Source organism: Gallinula chloropus (assembly GCF_964237585.1).
Source record: "Gallinula chloropus genome assembly, chromosome: 2".
Classification (NCBI taxonomy): Eukaryota; Metazoa; Chordata; class Aves; order Gruiformes; family Rallidae; genus Gallinula; species Gallinula chloropus.
In genome coordinates, this window is record NC_140086.1 from 145716370 (window position 1) to 145741977 (window position 25608).

A 25608-nucleotide genomic window follows, 5' to 3' on the forward strand; every position below is an offset into this window, starting at 1 on the left:
CTGCTGTCTTAGTTTTGGAAGAGGAACCACAGAGTAAAAGCTGGAAGTTCATCCAGTTAAGAGCTGAGGGAGCCCAGAGAGGGTGCCTCGGCCTCCGGCATTCCCCCCATCTGCACTGCTCTTGGGCTGAAGTGGCTCCTGTCCAAGGTTTCACTGGGGATATGGCTCCATCAGCCACTGACTCTGAAGGGAGGGTCTGCTGGCAGCTCAGGTATAAGGTGCCAACATTGTAGACAGCCAGACATACACAGAGGGACTTGGTTCTCTGGGGTGCACTGGGGCATCTGTGAGAGGTGGCTTTTCTGCAGTTGCAAGGGCAGCACCCTCACAGCCATAGCACACACAGCATCCCCACATCAGTTAGATGTGCAGTTTGCAATAAAACACTACTTCATTTTCTTGGGTGTTGATTTCCTCTCATGGCCAAGCCCCATTGCTTGCAAGAAATACAGCAGATTGCACCAGTAGATGTGGGAGAAGAGTGGTCTGGGCAAAGGTTTTGTCTGAACAGTCTCTGAAACCTAAACCAGAGGTTCTTGACTCAGATAGAAGGAAATTAAGAAGTAACTTCTGTCTCAAAGCAGACAGCTCAAGAGACCTCCATTTCTCACTGTCTCTGGAAGATTTTCAGTTGGTTTCTGTGCAGAATGTAAGGCTGATCTCTAGTTCCTCCACTCTGTGGCATGTAGTGTTGCCCTCTAGCCAGGTGACTCAGGAGGCCATTTCCAGGAGTGGCATCTGCCAGGAGTTCAAGGTGTGACCTGTGCAGTGGTGCTTCCAGAGAAAGATTTAAAGAGCCTGTAGATCATGTTTTCCATCTGGTTGCATAAATTATGAAGTCCTAAGTTGTACTTCTAAGCATGCAGAGTAAGTAGAGAGTGTTTTCATTCAGGAGACATTCATCATTTGGGTCTAATCCTTCATCTGGTTAATACGTTGTGACTCTTACACTGCCACAGGATCCCTCTGAATTCAGTGCATTTCTTAGCCACAGATAATGCTGTAAAACTATCCACACTGGAAAAAAAAGTTGTGAGTCTTGCTGATTTAGAAAATTAGTATGAAGTTAAGTGTTGTAAAAATGCCAAAGATAAAAATATTAGTGTATTGTGCAGAAATATTAATATAGTATTTTATCCCCCGAAATTAACAAAAAACTTTTAAAATAGCATAACAGTAGCTAAAGGAAACAGTAGCAAACATATATATCATTAAGTGTAATTAAAAATGTGATGGGACACAGTATATTCTTTTTGTAGACAATTGAAGGAAAAGCTATAGCTTACAATGAGATGTTAAAGATAGGATTCATGTCACTTAACTTTAATTACCTAAAGTGTAAAATTTAATCTGAGTTAGTCTATGCAATTTTTATAGCCAATAAAGAGAGAGTGAGATCTGCAGAAGACAACTCATCCTACTCTAAACTGGGTGCCAAAGCCTTGAGGATGAGGTGGCTTCTGGAAGTATCTTTTCTTCCCCACTATTGAGAGAGCCCAGACAGCAAGTCTAGACCAGACACATATTTTTAGATGATTAAAAAGTAGAAGTAGTAGCCAGGGATACACATCCAGGGATTTCACATCCTTTAAAGTCCGAGGGAGATGGAGATGCACACCTCCTTTGCTGGTGTGTGGCTGATGGGGTCCAGGTCTGCAGGTCTGCAGAGTACCAGGTGCTAGCAACCAAACCTGCAGGCCTCTGAGCAGGTCATTCAGCTGCTGGGTGGCTTGGCTTGCTCAGCGTTTGCAAACTCGTTCCTGATGACCTCCCTCCACAAAGCCTGTGCTGCTCTGGATTTATGTGAGCAGGGAGAAACTGCAATCTGAAAAACCAGCCGTGGCCTCTGGGGCTCACAGCGTTCAGACCGTTCTTCCTGACAGCTTCAGCCATGCCAGATTAGGAGCAATTAATTTAGCAAGCTATAAAAATAGAAGCATCTGTATCTTGAAGCACTGTTCATTTAAGATAACAATGCCATACTTTCAGAATCCTAACATTTTAAATTATTCTACTTCTTCCTTTTTCCATTATAGCACCTGTAATAAATTCACAAAGTGTTTTTACTTTGCAAAGCTCACTATGAGAAAATGGCTGCGAGGCACACAAACTCCCTCCTAACAGCATTTGAAATTTTAGACAAAAGGAAGATTCCCCTGGTTCAAGATCACTTGCCCCCCCCCCCCCCCCCAAACTAATAATATGCTTTTGTCACTAAAAATGACTAATACTGTATGCCTTGTCCTTCACCACTGAATTTTGACCACATTTCTTTTCAGAAACAAATTGATGCTCTGTGCTATCAGGGATGTATTTGCAGTCTCCCATGCACCCTTTTGCAGTGCAGCATGGCATGAAAGGAAGGAAGGGAGGGCAAAAGCCGCAGTGCCAGCCCACTCCCACCCACCTGTCCTCCTGTCTCTGTGTCCTGGTTTCAGCTGAGACTAAGTTAAGGAAGAAGCATGGGACAGTGATGAAATTCTGGTCCTGCCAGCTTCTCCTAGTCTGCGTTTCCCTTCAAGGCTGGCATCAAGCAGGCTGCCCTGTCCTCCCCTTTTGACCCTGGTTCTCCCACCATCAGACTTCAGATCTGCGTAACTCCTACATGGCTGTGTCATGAAAAATGGTGTTCATGTTCATTTCTTCATGTGGCTGAACAGTCTCCAGCCACTTTATCCCCAAAGAGGTCACAATTAACATCCTTCTTCCCCATTAGCCCAGACAAATCTGTCAGCAGTTCTGTCAAACCAGGCTCATTTCAGCACACCTTTCCTTCTCTTTGACTTTCACATTTTTCTGTGGTTACCTTTATTTTACACAGGCAAACAAATTTTCAGCACCATCACAGGAATATGAAAACAAAGTTTAATATTCATCATGACTAGGAAAGTTTATTTTCTCTTAAAACTATTTTTTTTCCTTTTATACTTTCATTGTGGCTTTTCTGGAGCCTGGCAGACAGTTGGAGTAATTCTGCTGATGTTATTACCCTGAGACACAAAAACAGCAGTCCTAGATCTGTGGCTATATACACAGATTGAAACGTTTCATATTCAATGTTTGTTTAGAAATTGTAATTGCATTTGCCCTTCTGTGCACAGACTTCTGTATTTCTTCCCCTTCCCAATTTGTCCCTAAACCTGTCCTAGTTCCTGACCACTGAATTCCCTTCAGTCTGTAAAAAGCCTTCAGGCAACTGAGCTATCAGAACTACATTCATTTTTTCCCCAATGCCATGAGACTTCTCAATGAGCCAGCTGAGCTTGGCCATTTCCCAATGGATGCCTTTGAGCACGAGCTTAATTTTCTTCCTCATAGTAAACCATTCAGATGTGTATTTCCTTTTTTGAGGCATTTTGAACAGTTCTATTTTCTATAGAAAACCAAATTAGAGTAGTAAATCTATTTAAACTAGTTTGGAATAAGGAGCAAAATTCATCAATGTAATATTTGACTCAGAAGCCAGTGAAATACATTTGTGACTCTTCATTCCTACATCTCTACCTGTGTTTGTATTTTTCGCTGCCCAGTACGTGCACATCAGTTTGTGGTACACGAGTAAAAAACAGCATCATTTTTTTAAGTATATAAGTTCAATTCTATGCACATATATCAACATATATCAATGAACTGTCATTGTGCTGGTAATACCCTAGTGACGTTTCAATTTTTGCAAGGTTCAAAGATATCTTTCTAAATTTGGGCATTTTTTATAAGCCTCATGATGCCAGCAGGCTCCTCATGGCCTATCCTCCTCCCTGCTCTCATCAAGTTGTGCTGCTGCAACATGGGGGTCAGGGAGAACCCCAAGGCTGGGAAGAGACTTCAGTATCTTCCATGTACAGGGGTTTGTGCTTTGGTTGCTGTCCAGGCCTTAATCAGCAGTGCTTGGGAAGAGCCCACTGGCTGCAGTGAAGCTGATGAAGAGAGTGGAAATGTGTTCGTGCAAAAATTCGGTTTCCTGAAGTAAAGAACGTGGCATGAAAAATACCAGTGTGGTGGCTGAGCAGGCCTGTGATGTTAGATGTATAAATACTAGAAAAACAGGGCAAACTCCCTATCTAACCCGATCATACCACTAACCTGTGGCTTTAATAGTCTAGACAATAACAGTGTGTTAAATTAAACACGTACCAGTTTCCATTGTGCTCGAGCCTGCAGGTGCACTTCACTTCCCACTCCACATACAGCAAGTATCACAGGGCTTGGTTCATAAAGAAGGGGTGGAAATCTCCCCACCTGGTGCCATTCAGCACCCACTCCAAACCAGTAACCCTTCCTTCCCTAGAGGTGCATGTCACACACACACACACACACACACCGCCCCAGACTGCACAGGGAGCCTGCTTGATGACTTAAGCCTGATTAGGCCAGCTGCAATGACAGACACAAGTCCCTTGCTGCTCACCTAAGCACATGGGAATGCATTTCATTTCATAGAGTCACGGAATGGTTTGGGTTGGAAAGGACCTCAAAGATCATCTAGTCCCGCCCCCCTACCACAGGCAGGGACACTCTCCACTAGACCAGGGTGTCCAAAGCCGCATACAACCTGGCCTTGAACACTGCCAGGGAGGGGCAGCCACAGCTTCTCTGGGCACCCTGTGCCAGGGACTCACCACCCTCACAGGGAAGAATTTCTTCCTAATATCCAATTGAAATCTATCTTCCTTCAGCTTAAACCCATTACCTCTTGGTCCTATCACTATTTGCACTTGTAAGGACTCCCTCTCCAGCTTTTCTGTAGGACCCTTTAGGTACTGTCAGGCTGCACTAAGGTCTCTGGAGCCTTCTGTTCTCCAGGCTGAACAAGCCCAACTCTCTCAGCTTTTCTTCATAGGAGAGGTGCTCCATCATCTTTGTGCACCTCCTCTGGACTCTCTCCAACAGCTCTGTGTCTTTTTTCTTCTGAGGACTCCAGAGCTGGAAGCAGTACTCCAGATGAGATCTCACAAGAGCAAAGTAGAGCGGGAGAATCACTTCCCTTGACCTGCTGGTCATAATGTTCTGATGCAGCCCAGGACGTGGTTGGCTTTCTGGGCTGCAAACACACATTGCCAGCTCATACTTAGCTTTACATCAACCAACACCCCCACATCCTTCTCTTCAGGGCTGCTCTCAATCCATTCTCCACCCAGCCTGTACTTGTGCTTGGGATTGCACCAACCCATGTGTAGCACGTTCATCAGTCATCAAAAGTCAGTGCAACACACATATACTTCCATGTCAGAATGTGCTTAGTTCAGGAGCTAGGATGGTTTGCTGTACTGGGGCCTTAAAATCCAGTTTTATGTCTAGGCAGCGTGGTCAGTAGCTGCTCAAGATGCATTGTTAGCACAGTACAGCCAAGCCCCATAGCGGAGAGCTGTACCAACCCACTGCGTGAAAAAAAAAAAGCGCCATGAAAAATGTCATTTGCTTGAAGAAGTATTTTCAGATAGTCCATGTATCATCAGTAAATCATGCCTTAAGAGTGCCATCTGACCTTCTTCAACATATCTGAGCATCAAAAAACTCTGTGGGCATCATGAAAACTTGAGGCATTTCAGCCGAAATAATGACATGAGACATACGAAAACAGGAGTTTGGAGTGGCAACTCTTATGCAGCCTTAAGCACAGCAGTCAGGGCTGGTAATGATAATTATTCCCCTAGTGATCTTTTTAAAATGTAGGATTTTTTGCTTACTAAAGTAAAGGTACATGTTGAAGTTCTACTCTTCTTCCTGTCATGAAGTTGAGTTAGAACCGATCTTAATTTCTCCAAGTGTTCATTATGAAGGAAGCCTTTAAGTATGCAGTGAAATCCCACCAACTTCACTTCCTTTAAGTGAAGCAGACATATATAACCATAGTGTCTATCTCTTCCTCATCAGCTCTCTGCTGCGAGCATTAGAGTTGAATCCAAATACTCCCTTGACAAAGCAACTGTGGTTCCTTCTCTGCTTTGTGGTCTGCTCTGTGCCTCTGCAGTCTCTATATCTTCCTTTATTCTTTAACATCTGAGGTGCCTGAAAAAAACTGTTGGATTTTTATCTTCTTGATCTTTCTTGTAGTGTAACATCCTGAAAAAAACTACTGTAATATACACAAAGAAATTAAAATTACTTTAGACAATATTGTTACAGCTGGGTTTGAGTTAATACAAAATCAGCTTCTTGTTGGTATAATTTGATATAAAATTATTTCATTATCATAATCACTTGGATTTAAATTAGAATTATAAGCCAGCAGTGGCTCAGGAGTTCAGTCCTATCAGCTATAAAAGATTAGCCTGACTTCTATTCCAGTATATAACTTCCACATTATATTCTGTACATACAGATTAACTAATACCTTTATTAATAGCCCAGTTCTGATTTTAAACTGCAGTAGCTCTATATGTTAATGGGAGTTGTTATTAGTTTTCACTGGCATGAGATCACAATTAGGCTTCCTATCTTAACTTCTCTCAGTATGTTATTTGGCCAGAAGTTACATAGCAGAAGCACATCATTCTGGATGCTACAAACTAAATGAATTCTCCAGAGGAAAGTTCTTTTGTTTCAGTAAATCAAGTTCATAGCTGAATCCGTACAACCAGTAGAAGCTGCAGGTGTGCATCAGGGAGATAATTTGGGCCTGTCATCAGCCACAGTTGTGTATTTAATATTCCAAGAGTAAATCCAGATGAGAGTGCTTGCTGTTTCTCTAATTGACAGTAGTGACCTGATAGGAAGCTTCCGATTGCAGTGATCAGTTTCCAAGTCTATGACTAGAATTAGTGCCAGTGTGGGACTGCTTGTTGAAGGGCTTGCAAGAGTGTAGTGCTTTATATTAAAAATGGGTAAGAAATAATAAAAATATCATCCTTTTTTTTTTTTTCCCAGAGTCACTTTTCTGTGAAGAAAGGAGCTGCAGCCTTGGGTATTGGTACAGATAGTGTGATTCTGATTAGATGTGATGAGAGGTAAGTAAAGATGCCAAATACAGCTCTTTTTATCAGTACACAGAAGAGGATCATCAGGTACTCAGCTCAGAGAGAGCATATAGGAGACAGTCAACAGTTGGTATAATTCATTGTAGTGCTATTGGCTTCAGCAACCTTACACTGATTTATCCCACTTGAACTGGCTCTGTCAGTAGCTTCTTTACAAGTCAGCTTTTGGAGCTCATCAAAAATCTGAAAGTTCCCTTCCTTAAGGATTTCTGATAATTCCTTTTCTTTCATCCTGAAGTGAAACAAAGTATTGAACTAGCAATCATTCTTAACACATTCTGCTAAGAAGTGAGGGAGAAGCTTGTTTTGGTCAGAATTGAGCATTTAGATACTCACATTTTGATCTATTAAAATGTCCTGGTGGACCATTTAAAGGAATAAAATACTGAGGCTCATTTGCCAATGAAATCCTATTACTTCATGGCCCCACCATGCTTCTCACCTGGACTACATTCCCACAGTGCCCTTGCTGGGGACACTGTTACAATGGGATGTGCGGGCACTGTACGCAGCATAGGCCAACAAAAGGAGGGTGGCATGTGGCAGGGAGGAGCACAGCAGGCACCTAACCCACAGGTCTCAGGCACCACAGAACCAGTTTTGAGTAAACAAAGATACGTTATCAAAATCAGTATGTTCTGACAAAGTTTCTCCATTTTAGGTGGAAAAAAACCCACTTTCAATGGGTCAAAACTTAATAAAAGGGTCCCTATTGATTCTACTGAGAATCTTTTCAATAGAAAATGCTCTTACTGTGAGTCCCAAATCAGGTTGTTACAAGGTATTGAATTATTTATGGCTCAGCATAAATGGAAGGTTTTACTGCTATCAAAATACGTTGCTCCCACATTAAAAGAAGAGCACCAACTAAGCAATTTACAGTGCTAATCACAGCATCTGCATATTGACTTATGGACTTATTATCTCTTTATTAACAAAAGAATGAGCACTCCTTGAAGAGGAATTAATGACAACATCAACATGACCCACACACATCAAAATCAACTTCCAATTGTTTCTATTCACTAAAGACAAACATGGATCAATGAAGTCATGTCTTCCTTTTCTTCCTGCACAAATTCAGCTTCATGATTTCCTGTGAAGATCACAGTGCTTACCCTGTCCACCCTGGAGTAAAAAGCACAACTACTGCATGTCTCACCAAATCCCAGCAGAAGCCATCAGGACAAAGTGGGCTGTTTGCACAGGATGTGGGCTGGTGTGGTGGAGAGGACTCCCTGTGAAGATGTGGACCTGTGAGAGGGTGAAGGAGCACCACAAGATCTTTTCAATGTTTCCAGGATGACCGAGCACACTTCGTGGTGGGTCCTCTCTTCCCCATCCTGACCCACACCTGCCAAGTTTACCTGGCTTTGCTGAGTCATAGGTCTGTGTAAGTGTGTGGTAAGTCTCAAGCCAGGAAAACATATAGAAAATCATGTTCCTGCTCATGCCCAAGAGTGGATGACCATACATTTCCACTACCACACAGACATATTGATAGCAATAGTGTATCACCACCAGGTTTGGGGTCATATCAGCTCAGGTTGAAGTGGCAGCAGTGAAGACTCCATGCAGACATGGGTATTGTGAGGAGACGTTGGCACTAACACTCATTCTGTCCTCAGTGTCCTTCTGCTGCTGAGTCTCTTCTGCCTCCCCCCATAGTCCTCCTGCCTCTGATGATGCCTGGCACATCTCATGTAACCCCCTGCCACATTATCTGTGTGAGATTTGTCTAAGGACAAGGCTTTGCAATGCATTTTAAGTGTTGCAGGTCACATGAGATAGCACATGAGAACACTGTGCCGAGAAGCCAGCATGGGTAAGTTGAGTCAGCTCAGGCTGTTTTCCTCACCACCTGACATCAAGCCCCATAAAAGGGGCTTATCAGGGAGAGGAGATTCAGCAGCTCTGGGACAACAACAGTCCTCTTTTCAGTGCCCATCTTAGGGCTCAAACTCATCACCTTAGCATTAAGAATCATGTGCTCTATCACTACCCCAGCCCTTCCAGGCCCACATTGGGCACCAAAAAGGACTGTGGTGGTTCAGCCCAAGCAGTGACTGAGCACCACATGCTGCTTGCTCACTCCTGGAGAAGAAACATACAAAGCCTCCATGGGCTGGGATATGGACAGTTTAGTGACAAAAAATCACAGTGAAAGGGGAGCAATGACAGCCCATGGCAAATTACACTCAGACCCAATGAGTACCTTACCAACCCAATGATGCCAGAGTACTGCACAACAGGAGGACTGACCAGACACCCTGGCCACATTTGACTGCCCTGGAGACACCCAGGAGTTCCCCTCCCTGCCCAGTCCCTTTTATGGGGGAGTGATGTCAGGTGGTGAGGTAATAGTCCTGGCTAACTCAGCTCCCTGGGCTAACTCAGCACCCCTGTGCTGGCTGCTTGGGGAGGTTAGCTCTGGCCTGGACAGAACCAGGACAGGACTGTACTCAAAGCCAACCTGCTACTTGCTCCTTGGTAAAGCATGGCATTGCTTGGATGCTGCACTCTCCTGGCCATGGATTCCTGCACATACCCAGCATGACCAGGGGCTGGATAATCACTTGTCTTAGTAAAAAATGTTGGCAGTGAAAGGTCTGCCCAGCTTTGTGTGTGCATTGCTGAACAAGCTCAGCAAATTAGAAACCATTAAAGACCAACATCTAAACTATATTTAGAGGAAGAACTCATTGCCTTCCTTTGGTGTGTTTGTTGGGGTTTTTTTCCATATTCCTTTAATGATCCCAGAAACAGTTTTTGAGGAAAACAAAACTGCTGCTTTTCTCTAAGCATGTGCATGTAACTGGGGGAACTCCTGACGAGTTGAATATTCTTTAGACCTTGAACCTCTACAAGAAAAATCGGGGGTAATTTTTAGGCTCCTAGGGCTTTTTTTTTCAGTTTCTCTTTTAGGTTTTTTTTTTAAATAACTAAAATGCAGGACATATTTTGCAAAAACCCTCAGCAATAAAAACCCATTTCTACTGGAATAATTACTGGTTTACTGTGAGCTCTATAGGGGTGAAAACTTGCAAAATCCAGTAGTATTTTACAAGATTATTACAAGAAATCAGATTTTTTTTAAAAATTTATTTACATCATCTCAATGTCATGAAAGCACTTCAGTTTTTTTAACGCAAAATCAAAACTAAACCTTCTGGTTTTATTTTTTTTCCTTGAAACTATTATTTTGAGCTTTAGTAAAGGTTGTTCTTTTTTCTATAGCAATGGGAAATCAGTGATTAGTGAAGGAAAAAATGTGTCTGACTTTACTGAGAACTGAAAAAGTCTTTAAAAATAATATTAATCTAAATGGATAACATTCAAAGCCAGTGAAGGTTTTACTCCTGTGATGTGGGGAGCTGTCGTGTTTGTATTGCTGTTGTGTGTGCTGTCTCTTCTGATGGTCTTGCTTGTGGGTAAAGCAAAGAAAACCTTAACCTCAGTATTCAGTATCAGCACTGTTTTATCTGTACCTAATTAATTTACAGGCTTTCATAAATTAGCCTTCAAGCCTGAGTCTGAGTCTGAATCTCAGGTAAATGGTTCATACTAAAGATGTTGCAAAGACACCACTAAGGGCCTGATAGTGCATTTAATGAGTCTGGACTGGTAGATTCTTCTCATATCCTGCTTCAAGCAAACATGAACATGTAATGCACCAAAGCGTGGAACAGCTGCCCTGAAATGAGTTCATCCCTCGGATGGAAACACGGAGATGACTGCTTACTCCAGAGCTGAGTTGCACTGCTCAAGGCCATGCAGCTCAGGAGGCATTTATTGTGCCTGCTGAACAGGGACCATGGGGTTTGACACCCAGTGACCTTCTTGGGACCATGGGCTGAGCCTGGAACATATTCCCAGGGCTGTAAGGGCAAACAGGACCGGGAGGATCCATGGAGCAGCATCAGTCTTTAATGAGAGTGGTCACAATTGAACTCCTCTTGGTTACCATCACCACACTGTTGCAAACTGGTTGAGAAAATGATTAGGGTAAAAACTTAGACTCATGGTCAGAGTTCTCTCTGTGCTGGGCAATGCTGAGTAAGCCTTGGGCAGAAAAGTCACTTTGTTCCTTATTTGGGTTTTCTGTTAAGTGAAGAAGCAAGAGTTGATTTCAAGTTCAGATTTCTAATATAACTCTCTCTTGCTCCAGAGGGAAAATGATCCCATCAGACCTTGAAAGAAGAATTCTTGAAGCCAAACAAAAAGTAAGTATACTAGCTGTTTTGCCTCCAAAAAAGGAAAGAAAAATAAAAGATACAGCTGGGGTTCTAAGGGGTTTTGCTCTCCTTGTTAAAACAAAGTAGGCTTGCCCATTAACCTTTGATTTGTTTCTCAGAAACGTAGCCTGGCAATCAGTGAGGCAAGATTTGCTGAGAAAATAGGTTTAGAGATACTTTATATTCTCCATGAGCTATTTGGCTTTTTTTTTAATGTGTTCCTCTGCATAACATCCTCTTTTTTTATATATTATCAGCCTATGATGCAGTTCCTCAGCTGAGTATTGTCAAAAGCAAAGTAATCTTTTGGCTAATTTGTATGTATTTTAACATGTTGGAAGTATTCCTCATAGTCATTAAAACAATAGAAATAAACTAAAATCCGCACATCTCTTGAAGTGCTCAGTTTTTATATGTGTTCATTAATGGAAGCTAGGATTTAAACAACAAATCAATGTATACAATGAACTTAGCCCTGTGCCTTCAACAACATTTATGTGAATAATCATTAGAAACACAGCACTCAAAGCTCATTAATAACACAATTCTTCACTAAAAGCTTTCTTTGTCTAAGGAAAGCAATCCAGCAGATAAAAATGAAGGGCAGAATGGCAACAGAGCACCATCCAAACCTACTGACCCACTTTGCAGAGGGAAGTTTAGACCTTTTTGATAGTTTAAACCCCAGGTCTGGAAAAAAAAATGCAGCCACTCTCCCTTTGTTGCTGTGAGTACTCCTTATGAAGTCAACACTACTACAAATTTATTTAAAACAACACATTGTTATAAATTACAGCATGGAACAGGTAGTGAGTGCTCTGTTATGAGGCACAGCATTTAGCAGAGAGTATCCAAGAGACGTTTTTGGCCTCTTTGGAGATTGCTCTGTCCCTGCTCTGCACAAGGATAGGGCTGGAGGTGAGCACCTTCCCTGTGCATTCCCCCCTGGAGACACCCCTGGACAAGACGCTGCCACTGGTAAGACTGGGCCACCACACCTCCAGACAAAGGGTTAATTACAATGCAGCCCAGGGCACAGTCCACATGAGATATTTTTTGCACAGTGGCTCCTGGATGGCGTTTGCTTTATACCACGTCACGCAGGGCAGAGGTTTTCATCTCAGGCAGGTGTCATGGAGCAGAGTTGTTATTCAGAGCCCTTGCCTGGCTCAGCAGCCTAAGAAATGGAGGATGCTGGTTTGGAAGTTTGCTGCCACCTTAAGGTAGAAACTGTAATATCACTAGTGTCTGAGCCAGGAGGAGCCGGGGCATCTAGCAGGTACCTGCCCCCTGGGAGACACTTGGACTTGCGGTGGAGGCAGCAGAAGAGGACTCGGGGCTGCTGCAGGCAGAGGAGGCCGCAGCCTGACCTTGCCCAACGCCTCTGTGCTTTCTTTCAGGGATTTGTTCCTTTCCTGGTGAGTGCCACCGCCGGGACCACAGTGTACGGGGCGTTTGATCCTCTCATAGCTATTGCAGATATCTGCAAGAAGTACAAAATCTGGATGCATGTGGATGTAAGTATTGGGGGGGAGGGGGATACGTGGGGGTCTGGATTGCAAGGTGTATCAGCATTAACTTACCGATTCTGGGCAGTGTCATCCTGTACAAAACCACCATGTTTGGTTCCTGGAGTTAAGTCTAACATACAGGAGCTGATTTTCCATTCCTCTGACATGCTTGGGTCAGGGGAACATTTTGGGAGCTGTGACTGTGCAGTAGTTTTAGCAAGTGGGACACTTCAGATGCCCTAGTTTGGGTGCTTTTGGCCTTCAGCTTCATCTCTAAATGCCATTAGTGGAAGAAATCCATAAGAACCATGCTGAGCACTGGCTCAGCTTCTGCAGCAGCTGCAAAACAAACACGTAAAGAAAAAACTACATTTGTCTGGAGTAAAGTACCCCAAATTGCTGAACAGATTAATGCAAATGCTGAAGAAATTAATCAGATTGGCTACTTAACTTTCTCTGGGTTCTTGCCAATAAATCCTTCTGAAGTATCCTCTTTCAGGCCTAGAATGGCTTTTATGTCATTCTTGCAAATCCTTTCTCCAGAAAGGCTTGGTAATTGAATTTCTGTGGGGCTGGGGTGACTTGCCTTTTGGATTACTGTGTCAGCCAAAATCAGTGCAATTCAAAGGAAGAACTTGTATTTGCCATAAACTATTTCTCAGTCACGTGAAATGCCTGCTTGTTCCAGATCTGCAGGAGAGAAAGCACGCGAGCAGGGGGCAAGCTGTAGTGATCTGAAACATGATGAAAGCTCAGCAGAGCAGCTGAGATCCCAGTGTGGTTTGTTATCATCACTTAGTCGCTAAACGAGAAGAGGCAGCGTACCCAGGGGCAGCTCTGCAGGTCACTAATGACAGCATGGGGCAGCCCAGTGTGCCCGTGTTGGAGGAGGTGGCGAGGGAGGGGTTACCAGAGGGCAAGGGTGGGCACTCAGATTATGGGCTATAAATCGCTGCTTCCAAACTACTGGAAGAAAATTGTTAGTACAGCTAATGCCTCAGGCCCCATCTGCCTGGTCATTTTGGAATGCGCCACATCAGCAAGAAGAAAGAAGGGGCCCCAGACTGATGTGAACGCACAGATGTCATGGGGGAACGCAGAGTTCTCTTCTCATTAAGATAATGTCTCTTGCCTTCTAGGGAGCATGGGGTGGCGGGCTCCTGATGTCAAGAAAACACAAATGGAAGTTAAATGGTGTTGAAAGGTATGATTTATTAATGTTAATTAAGCACATTTATGAAATGCATTTTAATACACTTGTGATTACCATAGCAATGTCTATAAATAAAAATAAAACCCAATGTTATCTCCCAGATCCAGTATGAAGAAATCATGCAAGCTGTCCTTCCAGGTGAAATACCATGGCTAAGTGCCTTTGTTCAGTGTTAGAGCAGTGTGGCTCTTTGGTCGGTAGTACAAACAGCAGGCATTTCTTGTTTGGATTGTCATTCCTTCCAGTATATGTTTGCAGCTCCAAAGTGGTTTCTGCAACATCCTCTGATATGGTGTCCAAGATGAATTAGCAATTGTGTTTCTCTAAGAAATGAATCCTAGAATCCTAGAATGGTTTGGGTTGGAAGGGACCTCAAAGATCATCTAGTCCCACCCCCCTACCACAGGCAGGGACACTTTCCACTTGCCCAGAGCCCCATCCAACCTGGCCTTGAACACTGTCAGGGAGGGGCAGCCACAGCTTCTCTGGGCACCCTGTGCCAGGGCCTCACCACCCTCACAGGGAAGAATTTCTTCCTAATATCTAATCAAAATCTACCCTCCTTCACTTTAAACCCACTACTCCTAGTGTCCTGTCACTCCATGCCATTGTAAACAGTCCCTTTCCAGCTTTCTTGTAGGTCCGTTTAGGTACTGTCAGGCTGTAATAAGGTTCCCCCAGACCCTTCTCTTCTCCAGGCTGAACAAGCCCAACTCTCTCAGCCTGTCTTTCTAGGAGAGGTGCTCCAGCCCTCTGATCAGCTTCATGTCCCTCCTCTGGACTTGCTCCAACAGCTCATTGTCTGTCTTGTACTGGGGACCCCAGGGCTGGACACAGGACTCCAGGTGGAGGGGCTGAATGCCCTCCCTTGCCCTGCTGATCACACCGCTTTTAATGCAGCCCAGGATGTGGTTGGCTTTCTGGGCTGCAGGCATGCATTCTCACCTCATATTGAGCTTTTCATCAACAAATATGCCAAGGTCCTTCTCCTCAGGGCTGCTCTCAGACTTGGAGAAGTCTATGTACGGAAGGTAGATGCACCTTCACTTTGGACAGGTGTCCTGTCAGTCACTGACCACTGCTCTGTCACTTCTAGAAAGGATGCCATCCCCTTCCAAGCTGAGTTAATGACGTTTTTTCAGTAAGCCTGTGCCTGGATATACAAGGCTGTAGTCATGAGCACTGCACATACACACAGTGAACATAAGTGATGCCAGATCAGAGTCTGGAAAGACTGAGGTTAAACTTAGCCACTTACTCAGAAACTTTTCATTTACCTGTGGGACTCCCTGCCACAGGTTGTTAATATTTACCTGTGTTCAAAGGAAGACAAACAAAAATAATTTGAAATGTCTTTGAGCCACAAATGACTGGGGGCTCAGAGAATATTTGGAGGAAGGTCATAGATGCTTGCCCTGTTTTGTACTTTTCCCAGACACCTATTTAGGCTATTTACTAGAGACAGTGTACTGGGCTAGATGGAGTCACTCTCACATTTGTGCATTTTCTGAAGTCCATACTGTTAGAGAGTAAATTATTAGTCCTTTATCTCTAAATTAAATTGCTGTTCCTTGCCAATTAAAATTACAAACAACTTCCTCATCCTACTCCTGAAGATTATGTTGATTCAGATACTTTCTCATACATCTTGCATGAAGAAGTTGGAGAGCAGCCAGTGGTTCCATGAATGTGATAAAGTTTATAGTGTAGTGCCTCCAGCACTTGGAACCTATGTATTGTGCTTTAAAAGGATGTACAGCTGACTACTCAGCATAAAATCTACCCAGTTGCCTGTGAGAACAGAGTAGGAAAAAAAGAGTTTGCCTCCCAAAATGCTGTTCAAATTCTGCTGGAATGAGAAGTTCAAGTTGAATCTGTATTGGAGAATTTTCCAAATCATACGTTTAGATCCAGAACTCCACTGGATTTTATCTGGTGTTTTGATAAGCACATCTCCATATGTTTGGCAATAAATTAATGACATTTGTCATTTCCAATTCTATCCCACTGCTTGATGGACACAGAAGCTCATTACAGTTTGTCCAGATCTCAAATCTGGGTACCTTTAGGGAAAACTTACTAGTGACAACTTTTATGGATATTCCTGTTCCATGGTAGATACTTGAGCAGAAGCTCATTACAGGTCTGGCTAGAGGAGAACTGGAACTGATACTTATGATTTTATAGGGGAGAAAGGGACTAGGATGGAGCATTAAATGGAGCACTCTGTGCTCTGAGTACTCCCATTCTTATGGTAACAAGTAGTCCTGCAAAAATACTCCTGTCAAAGGAGTTGCAGTACTGTGCCCTCCAGTTCCCACGTGGCAGATTTCAAGCTGCTCGATGGCACCCTGAAGAAAGCCTCTCCCCTGGTGTCCAGAGCAGATAGGTTTGGCCACCATCAGGAATTTCGGTCTGGTGTGCCCCTACCAGAGACTCACGGGGTGGCAGCTACATGAGAAAAGCATGTTTGCTGCTGAATGAGTGCTGCCATGCAGGGTCTGGGCATCCTTCCTGGGGCTGCGGCTGGTCAATTAGTGTACCTCAGTCTGTTTTTAATGGGAGCTGAGGACCAAATTCCATCAGTCTTGAACCTCTCCTGTCATCCATTTGAAATCTCTAAAGGAAAACTTTTCTTATTTTCCTGTCTGTGACCCACAGCCCCCAAAAAACACGTGTGTGCTTGGTGCCCTGTTACTTGGATGAGTGTGTGATGCTTTAAAAAAAAAAAATTATGGATCTGTGTAGCTTCTTTGCTTCACTGTTTGTCTCAGTCAGCAGTTTCTTCAAGCATATACTGATGGCTGAAGCCCAGAAAAACCGATAACAAATGAAAAATGGTGGATTTTTATTTTACATAATTAATTTTTTTCTATGTGCAATTGGAATGTAATTGGGGAAATAAATTACTTTAGAGTAAATTAAATGTTTTAGGCAGATAATGAACATCTGGTTGATGTCAGTAAATAGTCCTTTTGCTTGAGAAAACCCACACCACTACTGTTACCTTGAAGTTTCTTATAGAATTTCTGCCTGATTCTGCATAGGCACAGATAAAAATTAAAACATATCATATCAAAGGAAATTCATAGACTTGAATGCATGTTCAGAGTCATTAGCTGTGGTGTTGTAATCAGATGACTGACTCTGAGCTGATAAAAAGCTGCCAAATACTTGAAAAGCCAAGCCAAGTGGCCAGATGTTGCCTGTGGAAGACTATTCCCTATAGGTTTTGCATCAGGCACTTGCACAGTCCCATTTAAACAGCAAAGAAGAAAGCACAAAGTGCTATCTGATGTCTATGTGAATTTTGGAGATGCTTGCTTTGAAGGAGTGGAAGCAATTTGGCAGGAAATGATAAGGACATGCATAAAACTATAGCACACTCTCCAAAGCCTACAAAGGAAAATACTGCCAAATTCCAACATGCTCACCTCTGTTCACATAAAGGTTACCTGCAAGTGTGTCCTGGGTCCTTCAAGTTTTTACATGCCCCCATTGACTGATTCATTCCATCAAAATTCAAATCCAGTGCACGACACATCCTTGACAGCCTGCCAAATAGGATGCAAATGTATACATCTATCAGCTAATCATCATATCTAATGATAGTAATTAACAAATAGCTAGTCAAGCATAACACAAAATTAAAACAACAAACAACTGGACAATCTTCACTTGCCAGAGTCCGAAATGCCCTTACTCTAGCCTGTACTACACCAGTGCCCTGTTTGTTCACAAGACCTGGGCTGACAGCTATTTTTACAATTAATGAATTCTAAAGGGAGGCAGGATCAGACAATTTTGTGGAAGGGTGGATCAGTTCTGTGTTTCTTACCATGGTGACTTTGGACCTAGTTAGTTGTGTGAATTATCATTGCCAAGCTAAAATAAAAGGACCTATGAACATTTACCACCAGCAGAGCAATGTTAAAAACTACTTTTGGCCATGGAAGTATCCAGAGGTATATAAAGGAATTTTCAAACATGTGAGCTGCTTGCTAAAATCTTCCCAAAACTAGAATTGATGGGAGGGAATATACTAGTTTGCCAGCTTCCTATCTGCAATTTTAATCAGTTGTGTGCCTTCAGAAAGTTCATTAGTCAGGCGGGTGTTTTTAGGAAGTTTGTGCTATGTTTATGAAGTACAGATAACTCCCCAGAAAGTTTAATGCTGATTACATTTAGTGGATAGAACAATTATCCTGTGGTAAATTGCCAAAATTGTCATCCAATGGATTAGGTCCCTAATGAAGGCATTGCTTTGCTCATATCAGCCATGATTATTTTCAGCTTCACCTGCTCAGAAAAAAGAAAAAGGTGTGTATTACTACATGTATGTTATTATCATTAGTATTATTATTATTACTATTACTACTACTACTACTAAATGTCTCAATGGTTTCATGACCATAGTGCTATGTCTGAGTTTCATATGCTTTGCTGTCTCAGGGCCAATTCAGTGACCTGGAACCCTCACAAGATGATGGGTGTCCCGCTGCAGTGTTCAGCCCTGCTAGTAAGAGAAGAGGTATGTCCCAATGTACTTGCTTCTCTGATCCTTTCTGACATTTTGCTTACTGAAACCTCTGGATGTTTCTTTCATAAATGTGTCATAGCTAACATTTGTTAATGCAATGAAGATTGTAAAAGAAATTGAAAAGTAGACCTCTAGTTATCAGTTAATAAATTAATGGCAGTGTTTATGGTTTTCCATTCAAAATGCCCATAGCAAATTTGTGGGTGCATAGCTGTGTAACTCCACTCATTTCTGTGTAGCATAAAATGTCTACTCCTAGACTAGACAAACTCTAGTCTGCTTAGGATAAATACTATGGTATAAATGCAGCATGACATTTGGTCCAGCATTCAGGCATCATTACACTTTCTGGACTTTTATGATAGGTATTTCAGCCCAGATCTGATCCATATATCCACTTTGGGGCACAGGGAAATAAAAAGAGAAGTCTAAGTTCACTTGGAATAAAAAGTAGACATTTCATTTAGTACTAGAATTTGAATCACCGTTCAAGCCTGTGATGTTCATATAGCCATCAGTTACTGGGACAGCTGCTCTACAGCCACCACTTACTAGGGAAGCTATCAAAACGCTGGTTGCTGTTTTGCTAACAGCTGTACAACAGATTGTATACAAAGTGATTGCGCTTAGGAAGAGAGTAGCTGGCTTTTATTTGCCCTCTGGGTCAGTTCCCCAAGACAAATTCTGTCTGGCTGGACTTGGTATCATCCTTAACCTCTAGTAAGAACAGATGGCTCAGATTAGGAGGAAGCCAATTTCCAACCCCCACTCCCCCAACCCCCCCATCTCATTTTACTATCTCAGTCTTGAGTTGCACATAAAGATTAGACTTGATGATAAACAGCCAAGTTTTGATTCTTCTTGGACTGGAAATTGCAGTTTTAGGCAACAGCTGTGAGGTATACCTTAATCTTGGTTGAGGATGTAACTAGAGCCAGAACATAACTACCTGCATTTCACTTAAAAAGCTAAAAAGAAAACCTCATGCTTTCATGAACCAGGTTTCTTCACCTTGTTGGTTTCTGATCCTCCCACAAAGCTGCCTCTCACAATGGTATCCTGCAGCCCAGGAATAGCTCTAGCTAGCTGTTTAAAGGCGATATGCTCTTCTGCCCAAAGCTTTCTATAGCACTTAAACATCCAATCTGCAGCTGAGGGCTTTGCAGAAAAGAGCTGTGCCTACAGAGAAAGAAAACAATGAAAATCAGAATTTCAGAGACCAAAGCAATTAGAAAAGTGGCATGATGATATTTAGATTAGTCACCAAATTGGCTTGGTCTGACTCAACCAGAAAAGATGCCTCCCAAAGAAAGGAGGAAAAGGAACCAGAAAGATCCAAAAGTGAACTTATGCAGAAGGATGCTAAAGCAGCACAATGTCCAGCTTTTTTTTTTTTTGCTTTTTTTTTAAAATGCCTTGTCCTGGGAGCAGATTACACATCACTGGATCAGGCAGCAAGGTGTCCTGGGCACTGAATGTGATATGAAAAACTGAGATACTAAGTCTGGTTTTGTCCTTTTTTTTTTTTTTTTGATCCTGCTTTTGCACTTGGACATGTATTCCACTAAATGTAGGTGTTTATAATGTCTTGCCCAAAGCAGCCTTCAAAACAGCAGTCACATCTATGCCAACATCACTTTTTTGTCTTTGTTTCTGTAAGGGATTGATGCAGAGTTGCAATCAAATGCATGCTTCCTACCTCTTTCAACAAGACAAGCACTACGACCTGTCTTATGACACAGGAGACAAGGCTTTGCAGTGTGGCCGGCATGTTGATGTCTTCAAGCTATGGCTGATGTGGAGGGCAAAGGTAGGGCTGCCTACAGTATATTTGTTTGCATTAAAATAATGCACACCAGATACAGGCTTTTTTTCTGTAATCGTCATTTTAGAAAATATCTGCCCTGAATTTCCCATATATAACATGAAAGAAAGACCATTATTGTTTTCTGGGTTTTTATACTTGTAACAATTTAGCTTCAAAGCAGCACACATGACTTTGGAACTTGAACTCCATGGCTTTGCATAGCATTTGCTTTGTGTAACTGTAGGAGTCTAACAGCATAAATCATATACCTAGGAATGTTGTTACGAAGATTTCTGGAAATAAAAAAGATGTTTTAATGACATTCAGAAATTAAACATGGCAAATCAGGACTGGAATACGTAGATACAAAGTGATCTTTTGAAAGAGAAGAGGAAAACTCATCAAAATCTATTGTCTGGGAAATGTGAAAGCGCCATCTCTAATGATTAATTCATCTGTATTTGTAGAATGTTGCTAAATAAGTTCTTCCATATATTTATCCAATCTATCATGTCAAGTAGTTTCAGGTTTGTTCAGAGGAGATGACATCACTGTTTTCATTTCCAGAAAGCCTTAAAGATCCTCATGTGCTTCATTAAAACTCTGAAAACAATTCCGAGACAGACATCAAATGTAGCTGGAGCTGTGGGAGTCTGTAAAAGGGGGCGCAAGTCTCCGTGGTTGCAATAGCTGTCGTGCTAGCTGGGGTCTCCAGAGTGGCAGGCAATTTTAGCCACATGTCTCTCTTACTCCAAGCCTTTCTCCTGAGGCCTAGCTAGCTCTACTCTGTTTTGAAATCTCTGTGCACAGAGGGATAATGATACGGGCTTTTAAGTCAGTCCTGCACTGCCAGAACAGATTTAGCAGGGACACGCATCCATTACTCAGAGACATTTCTTCTTCTAAATCCCAATTTTTCACTATGCCCTGTACTGCTTTTTCTCTTCTCACACCCTGCTTGTAATACTAACAAAATAGGATGTGTGTTTCTTAAACAGTTTATCTATTCCAGCTGCTTATTCCCTTTCCTCCCTCATAAAGCTGGATTCTTTGTGGCATCACAGCTGATGATCGCAGGAACAATTATGATGTCACAGAGAGAGGATTATGACTTCTGCCAGAGAAGAAAAAGCAGGATTTTCTGCAGCTCTCAAAAACACAGCTTCTGAGTTTATATGGTGTCTAGTAGAAAAGAAGAGAGAAAAACACCCTGGTGGCTGTGCAGTATCTAAACAAAATGTACCACCGCAGGCATTAGGCCAGGCTCTAAAAGCATATTTGCCCACTTTGTGTTTAACTAAAAAAAGAAAAATTATTATTAGAAAAGCCCCTACTACATCACTTCTGGAAGATTAAAATGCCCTGTTCTGAAAATAGCAGGAGACTTCCCATGTCTGGAACTCAACACCTTCTAGAGACTCTTCTCTGTGTCAGTCCAGGCTGTCTGAAACCATGCTTAGCCTCTCTGCAAAATCTACTGAAGACACTCATCATCAGAGGTGTCAGCAGTGTGCTGCTGAGAACCAAGCTAGTGCCTAGTGCTTATTTTGCAGAGGTGGCTACAGGGGAGTCAGTGGCAAGAGCTAGAGACAAATGAGCTCTGTGTCCTTCATCTCATAGCATCTGTCCCAATTGGGCAATTAGGAGAGAACTTCTGCTGGTGCTTCAGCAAATGCTGTGTGGTCTTTTCACCATTTTGGTTCACAGTACAGGTAGTCACATACCTTTTTTTCTCCCTCTGTCACTAAAGGGAACCACGGGATTTGAAGCACAAATTGATAAGTGCTTGGAACTTGCAGAATACCTTTACAACAAAATAAAGAACAGAGAAGGGTATGAAATGGTGTTTGATGGAAAGGTACGTATTGCAACTTCTTTCTCCTTGTTGGTCAACAGCACTTGCCTTAGTCACCTCTTGCAGTGCTACCAACAGGTCAAACCAAACAGCATGTGGCAGGAAGCAGTGTCCCTTCTAAAAAAACCCTGATGTTGTGCCAATATCCCTCTTCCTTATGGAATCCAGTGACAAGGGAGATGAGGCTGCTGTGCATAAGATTTCAGTTTGTGGTTTCGCCCCATTGAAATGAAACACTGGCATCTCAGGCTAGCACAGCACACACATCTCTGTGAGCAGGTTGTGATGGCTGGGGACAGGCCTGGTAGAGAACTGTCACAAAGTTAACTGGTGTTTTGCCTGAGAGAAAAAAAATTAAATATCTGATTTTAGCTTTTTTACCTCCTACTTGTGGTGGCTTTTGCTTTCTGTACTTGCCCTGGAAAGTTTTGTCTTTCAGAACATTGCTCCCTGGTACTGATCACTTAGCACATACCTAAGTGTTCTGCAGCATTAGGGTAAACACCACTGTGTCTCTTCAGACAGAGATTGCTATGTGATTTATCTCCCCTGCCTCACACATCATCACTGAATTTGGTCCACTGGGTGTGATGACGAGAAAAGCAACTGGCAGCAGTGGGAGTTGCTGTAACTCACACATCCAGCGTCCAGCAAAGAGAAACATAGCAAGGCAGGCAACTGTCGGGAGGTTGCAAAAAAGCACAAAATGCCAACTAGTTCTTATTCTATGCCTTTCTACTTGTTGCTCCTATGTAAGTTAAACTAGCTAAGATGCTATGATGCATGCATATTAATACAGCAGTTAGCTGAATCAAACTGAGAAGTAATAAGTTGAATTAAATGCAAGAAAATCTTAGACTGTCTCATGCACCATCTGTGACTCCCATTTACAGAACCAAACTGTATATTATTCTGTCTTACAATAAAAGTAAATGACAGCATCCTCACCTCTAAATTATCTGCAGTAAAATCTTACCTTAGTCACACGATCCCTTCAGCCTCTGGAGGGGACACCACCTATAAAATCTAGATGCCCCTCAGTAGGGAGTAAAATATATTTGCACAGCTGGACAATGTTTCTGCATCTGACACCCTGGGAATAAATTGCCTAAAATTATCTTTTCTGCATTAATAATGATGATGACTCCCAGTGGACCACAATAATGAAAACCATTGACTGCTGTCACAATATGATGTATGAGGGGGAGGGAAGGCATGAACTTAATTGTAATTGAGATAGTACGAGCATTTCTTACAGTGCAACCATTGCTATTCCATTTTAGCCTCAGCACACAAATGTCTGCTTCTGGTATATACCTCCCAGCTTGCGCAGTATGGAGGACAATGAAGAAAGAATGAGCCGCCTTTCGAAGGTAAGCAGTGTCCTCCAGGACATGATGCAGTGAGCGGTGAAACCCTTACAGGTAGGCAATCCCCAAAATGATCCCCCAGGGCACAGAGCAAGCCATTGCCTTGATATTCTGGCAAATTACACCTCCATGGTCATTGTACTACAGGTTAGTCTGACACCACCTCCAAGTTTGGTCCCTCATCTCTAAACGACTTACTTGCTCGCTATACATTCACTGAAGTTACAGTGAACTGCAGTCACTAAACACAGCAGTGCAACAAAAGTTCAACAACACCACAGCATTCTAGTATATTGAAAGAAGGTGGAAAACAATTATAACTGTGTTTTGAGTACTACAAAAAACAGCTACTGTGTCCCTGTCAGCAATCATGAGAAAGTAGAGCGGAAAATTCCCCAGTGATTTTAAGAGCAGGACAAAGAAATAGGATAAAACCAGTGTCTTTTCAATGACACATTTATTCCAATATTTTTATCAAGATTGGATATAATGTCATTGTAACTGGTTCTTGTAGCTTCTTCATTTTTTTTTAAAAAAGAAAACATACTCTTATAATAACAATAACGATGATGATGATGATGATGATGATGATGATGATAATAATAATAATAATAATAATAATAATAATAATAATAATAATAATGGCAATAATGATGATTATTATAATAATCATCATCATCCCCTGCTTTCTGTTATGCTGCAGGTGGCACCAGTGATAAAAGCCAGGATGATGGAGTATGGCACGACCATGGTGAGCTATCAGCCCCTGGGAGACAAAGTGAACTTCTTCCGGATGGTGATCTCAAACCCTGCAGCAACTCACCAAGACATTGATTTCCTGATTGATGAAATAGAACGCCTGGGACAAGATTTATAATATTTGGGTGTGAAAGTCTGTTCCTGGACCTCTAAGTAGACAATTAAGTTGTCACAAACTGTGCGAATGTATTTGTAGTTTGTTCCAAAGTAAATCTATTTCTATATTGTGGCGTTGGAGTAGAGTACAGTTTAAAATCAAGAAACATGGCTCCTTTAAAGTCCTTTCCTGAGTTTTAGAATACCTCCTTAATAATTAGCTGCAAAAAAGCTGCATTGAAACAAGTAAGAAAGAACAGAAGATACTTAAAATTTTATCCCCAATATTAACACAGCGAGTATTTTAAATCCGAAGCAATCAGACCACATTATGTCAAATTTGCCCCAAATTATGACAAAATCAAATAGGGGGAAGTGGGAGGGGGCGGTGAGAAGCAGGGTATACAAGCTGTATGTTTAAAAGTGAAAGTATTTTGCCTTTTTCGTAGTATTAGAACAGAATTTCTAATTTACCTATAGCAACATTTCAAATGTATTTAAATAGGTATAGTTTTACAAAAGGAAATATATATATATAAAAAATCCTATTTTGTAAACTATATATTTTTATTTTGTATGGGTTATAAAACTGCAAGGACAGAAGCTGAAAATTAACTGGGATTCTTTTTCTTTTGATGGAGGTGCCTCACATATTTGTTACTGTTTATTTTAAAATACAAGCCCACATTACTGCATTCTAAAGGGGTACCTATACCTCATTTCTCCACGTCATATGGATTGTACATCTCCAGGGTTGATTACTGAAAAACCTCAAGAGTACTGCAGCTCTTAAAACCACTTAATAAGATCAATTACAGTACAACAATAGGATGCTATTATTCCTAATTATGATTCCCACTTGGCCTAACTAAGCAGACGCACAATCAATATACAGTGCTAACCAAGACTGAAATAAGGTTGTATTTGGATGGTTTCTGTGTTCTGTGGTAAAAAAGCCTATCCAAAAAAAAGTCACATGTCTAAATAAATGCTGCTCTCATAACCATTTCTGCTGTGAGCAGTCCCCAACTACACTGAAAACTAAAATTGACGGAAATTCTTACTAAAAAAAAAGTATGAAAACTCACAGCTACATTAAGAGGGTAAAGACTTCCTATGGATGTACAGGTCTGCAACACAAGGCCTAAATTAAATGTGGCAAGGATGGGGTGTAAGTCACAAACTGCTGTGTCAACAGTTTCTCCCAGTGCTGGACTCCATCCTTGTCTGCAACGGGCTTTGAAA

The 25608-nt window shown here is 42.0% G+C and overlaps 1 protein-coding gene across 1 annotated transcript in view; it reads left to right on the forward strand.

Moving 5' to 3' along the window:
- GAD2 (glutamate decarboxylase 2) overlaps nt 1-24385 on the forward strand; it is a gene marked incomplete at both ends in the record, with an annotated part of 39774 nt that extends 15389 nt beyond the window's left edge. The window contains 9 exons of the mRNA XM_084280509.1: nt 6868-6947; nt 11146-11200; nt 12613-12729; nt 13863-13927; nt 18389-18467; nt 20137-20286; nt 22034-22141; nt 23422-23511; nt 24212-24385. Coding sequence (XP_084136635.1) covers nt 6868-6947; nt 11146-11200; nt 12613-12729; nt 13863-13927; nt 18389-18467; nt 20137-20286; nt 22034-22141; nt 23422-23511; nt 24212-24385 — 918 coding nt within the window. The remainder of the gene's footprint in view (nt 1-6867; nt 6948-11145; nt 11201-12612; nt 12730-13862; nt 13928-18388; nt 18468-20136; nt 20287-22033; nt 22142-23421; nt 23512-24211) is intronic.
- Nucleotides 24386-25608: the final 1223 nt, after the last annotated feature.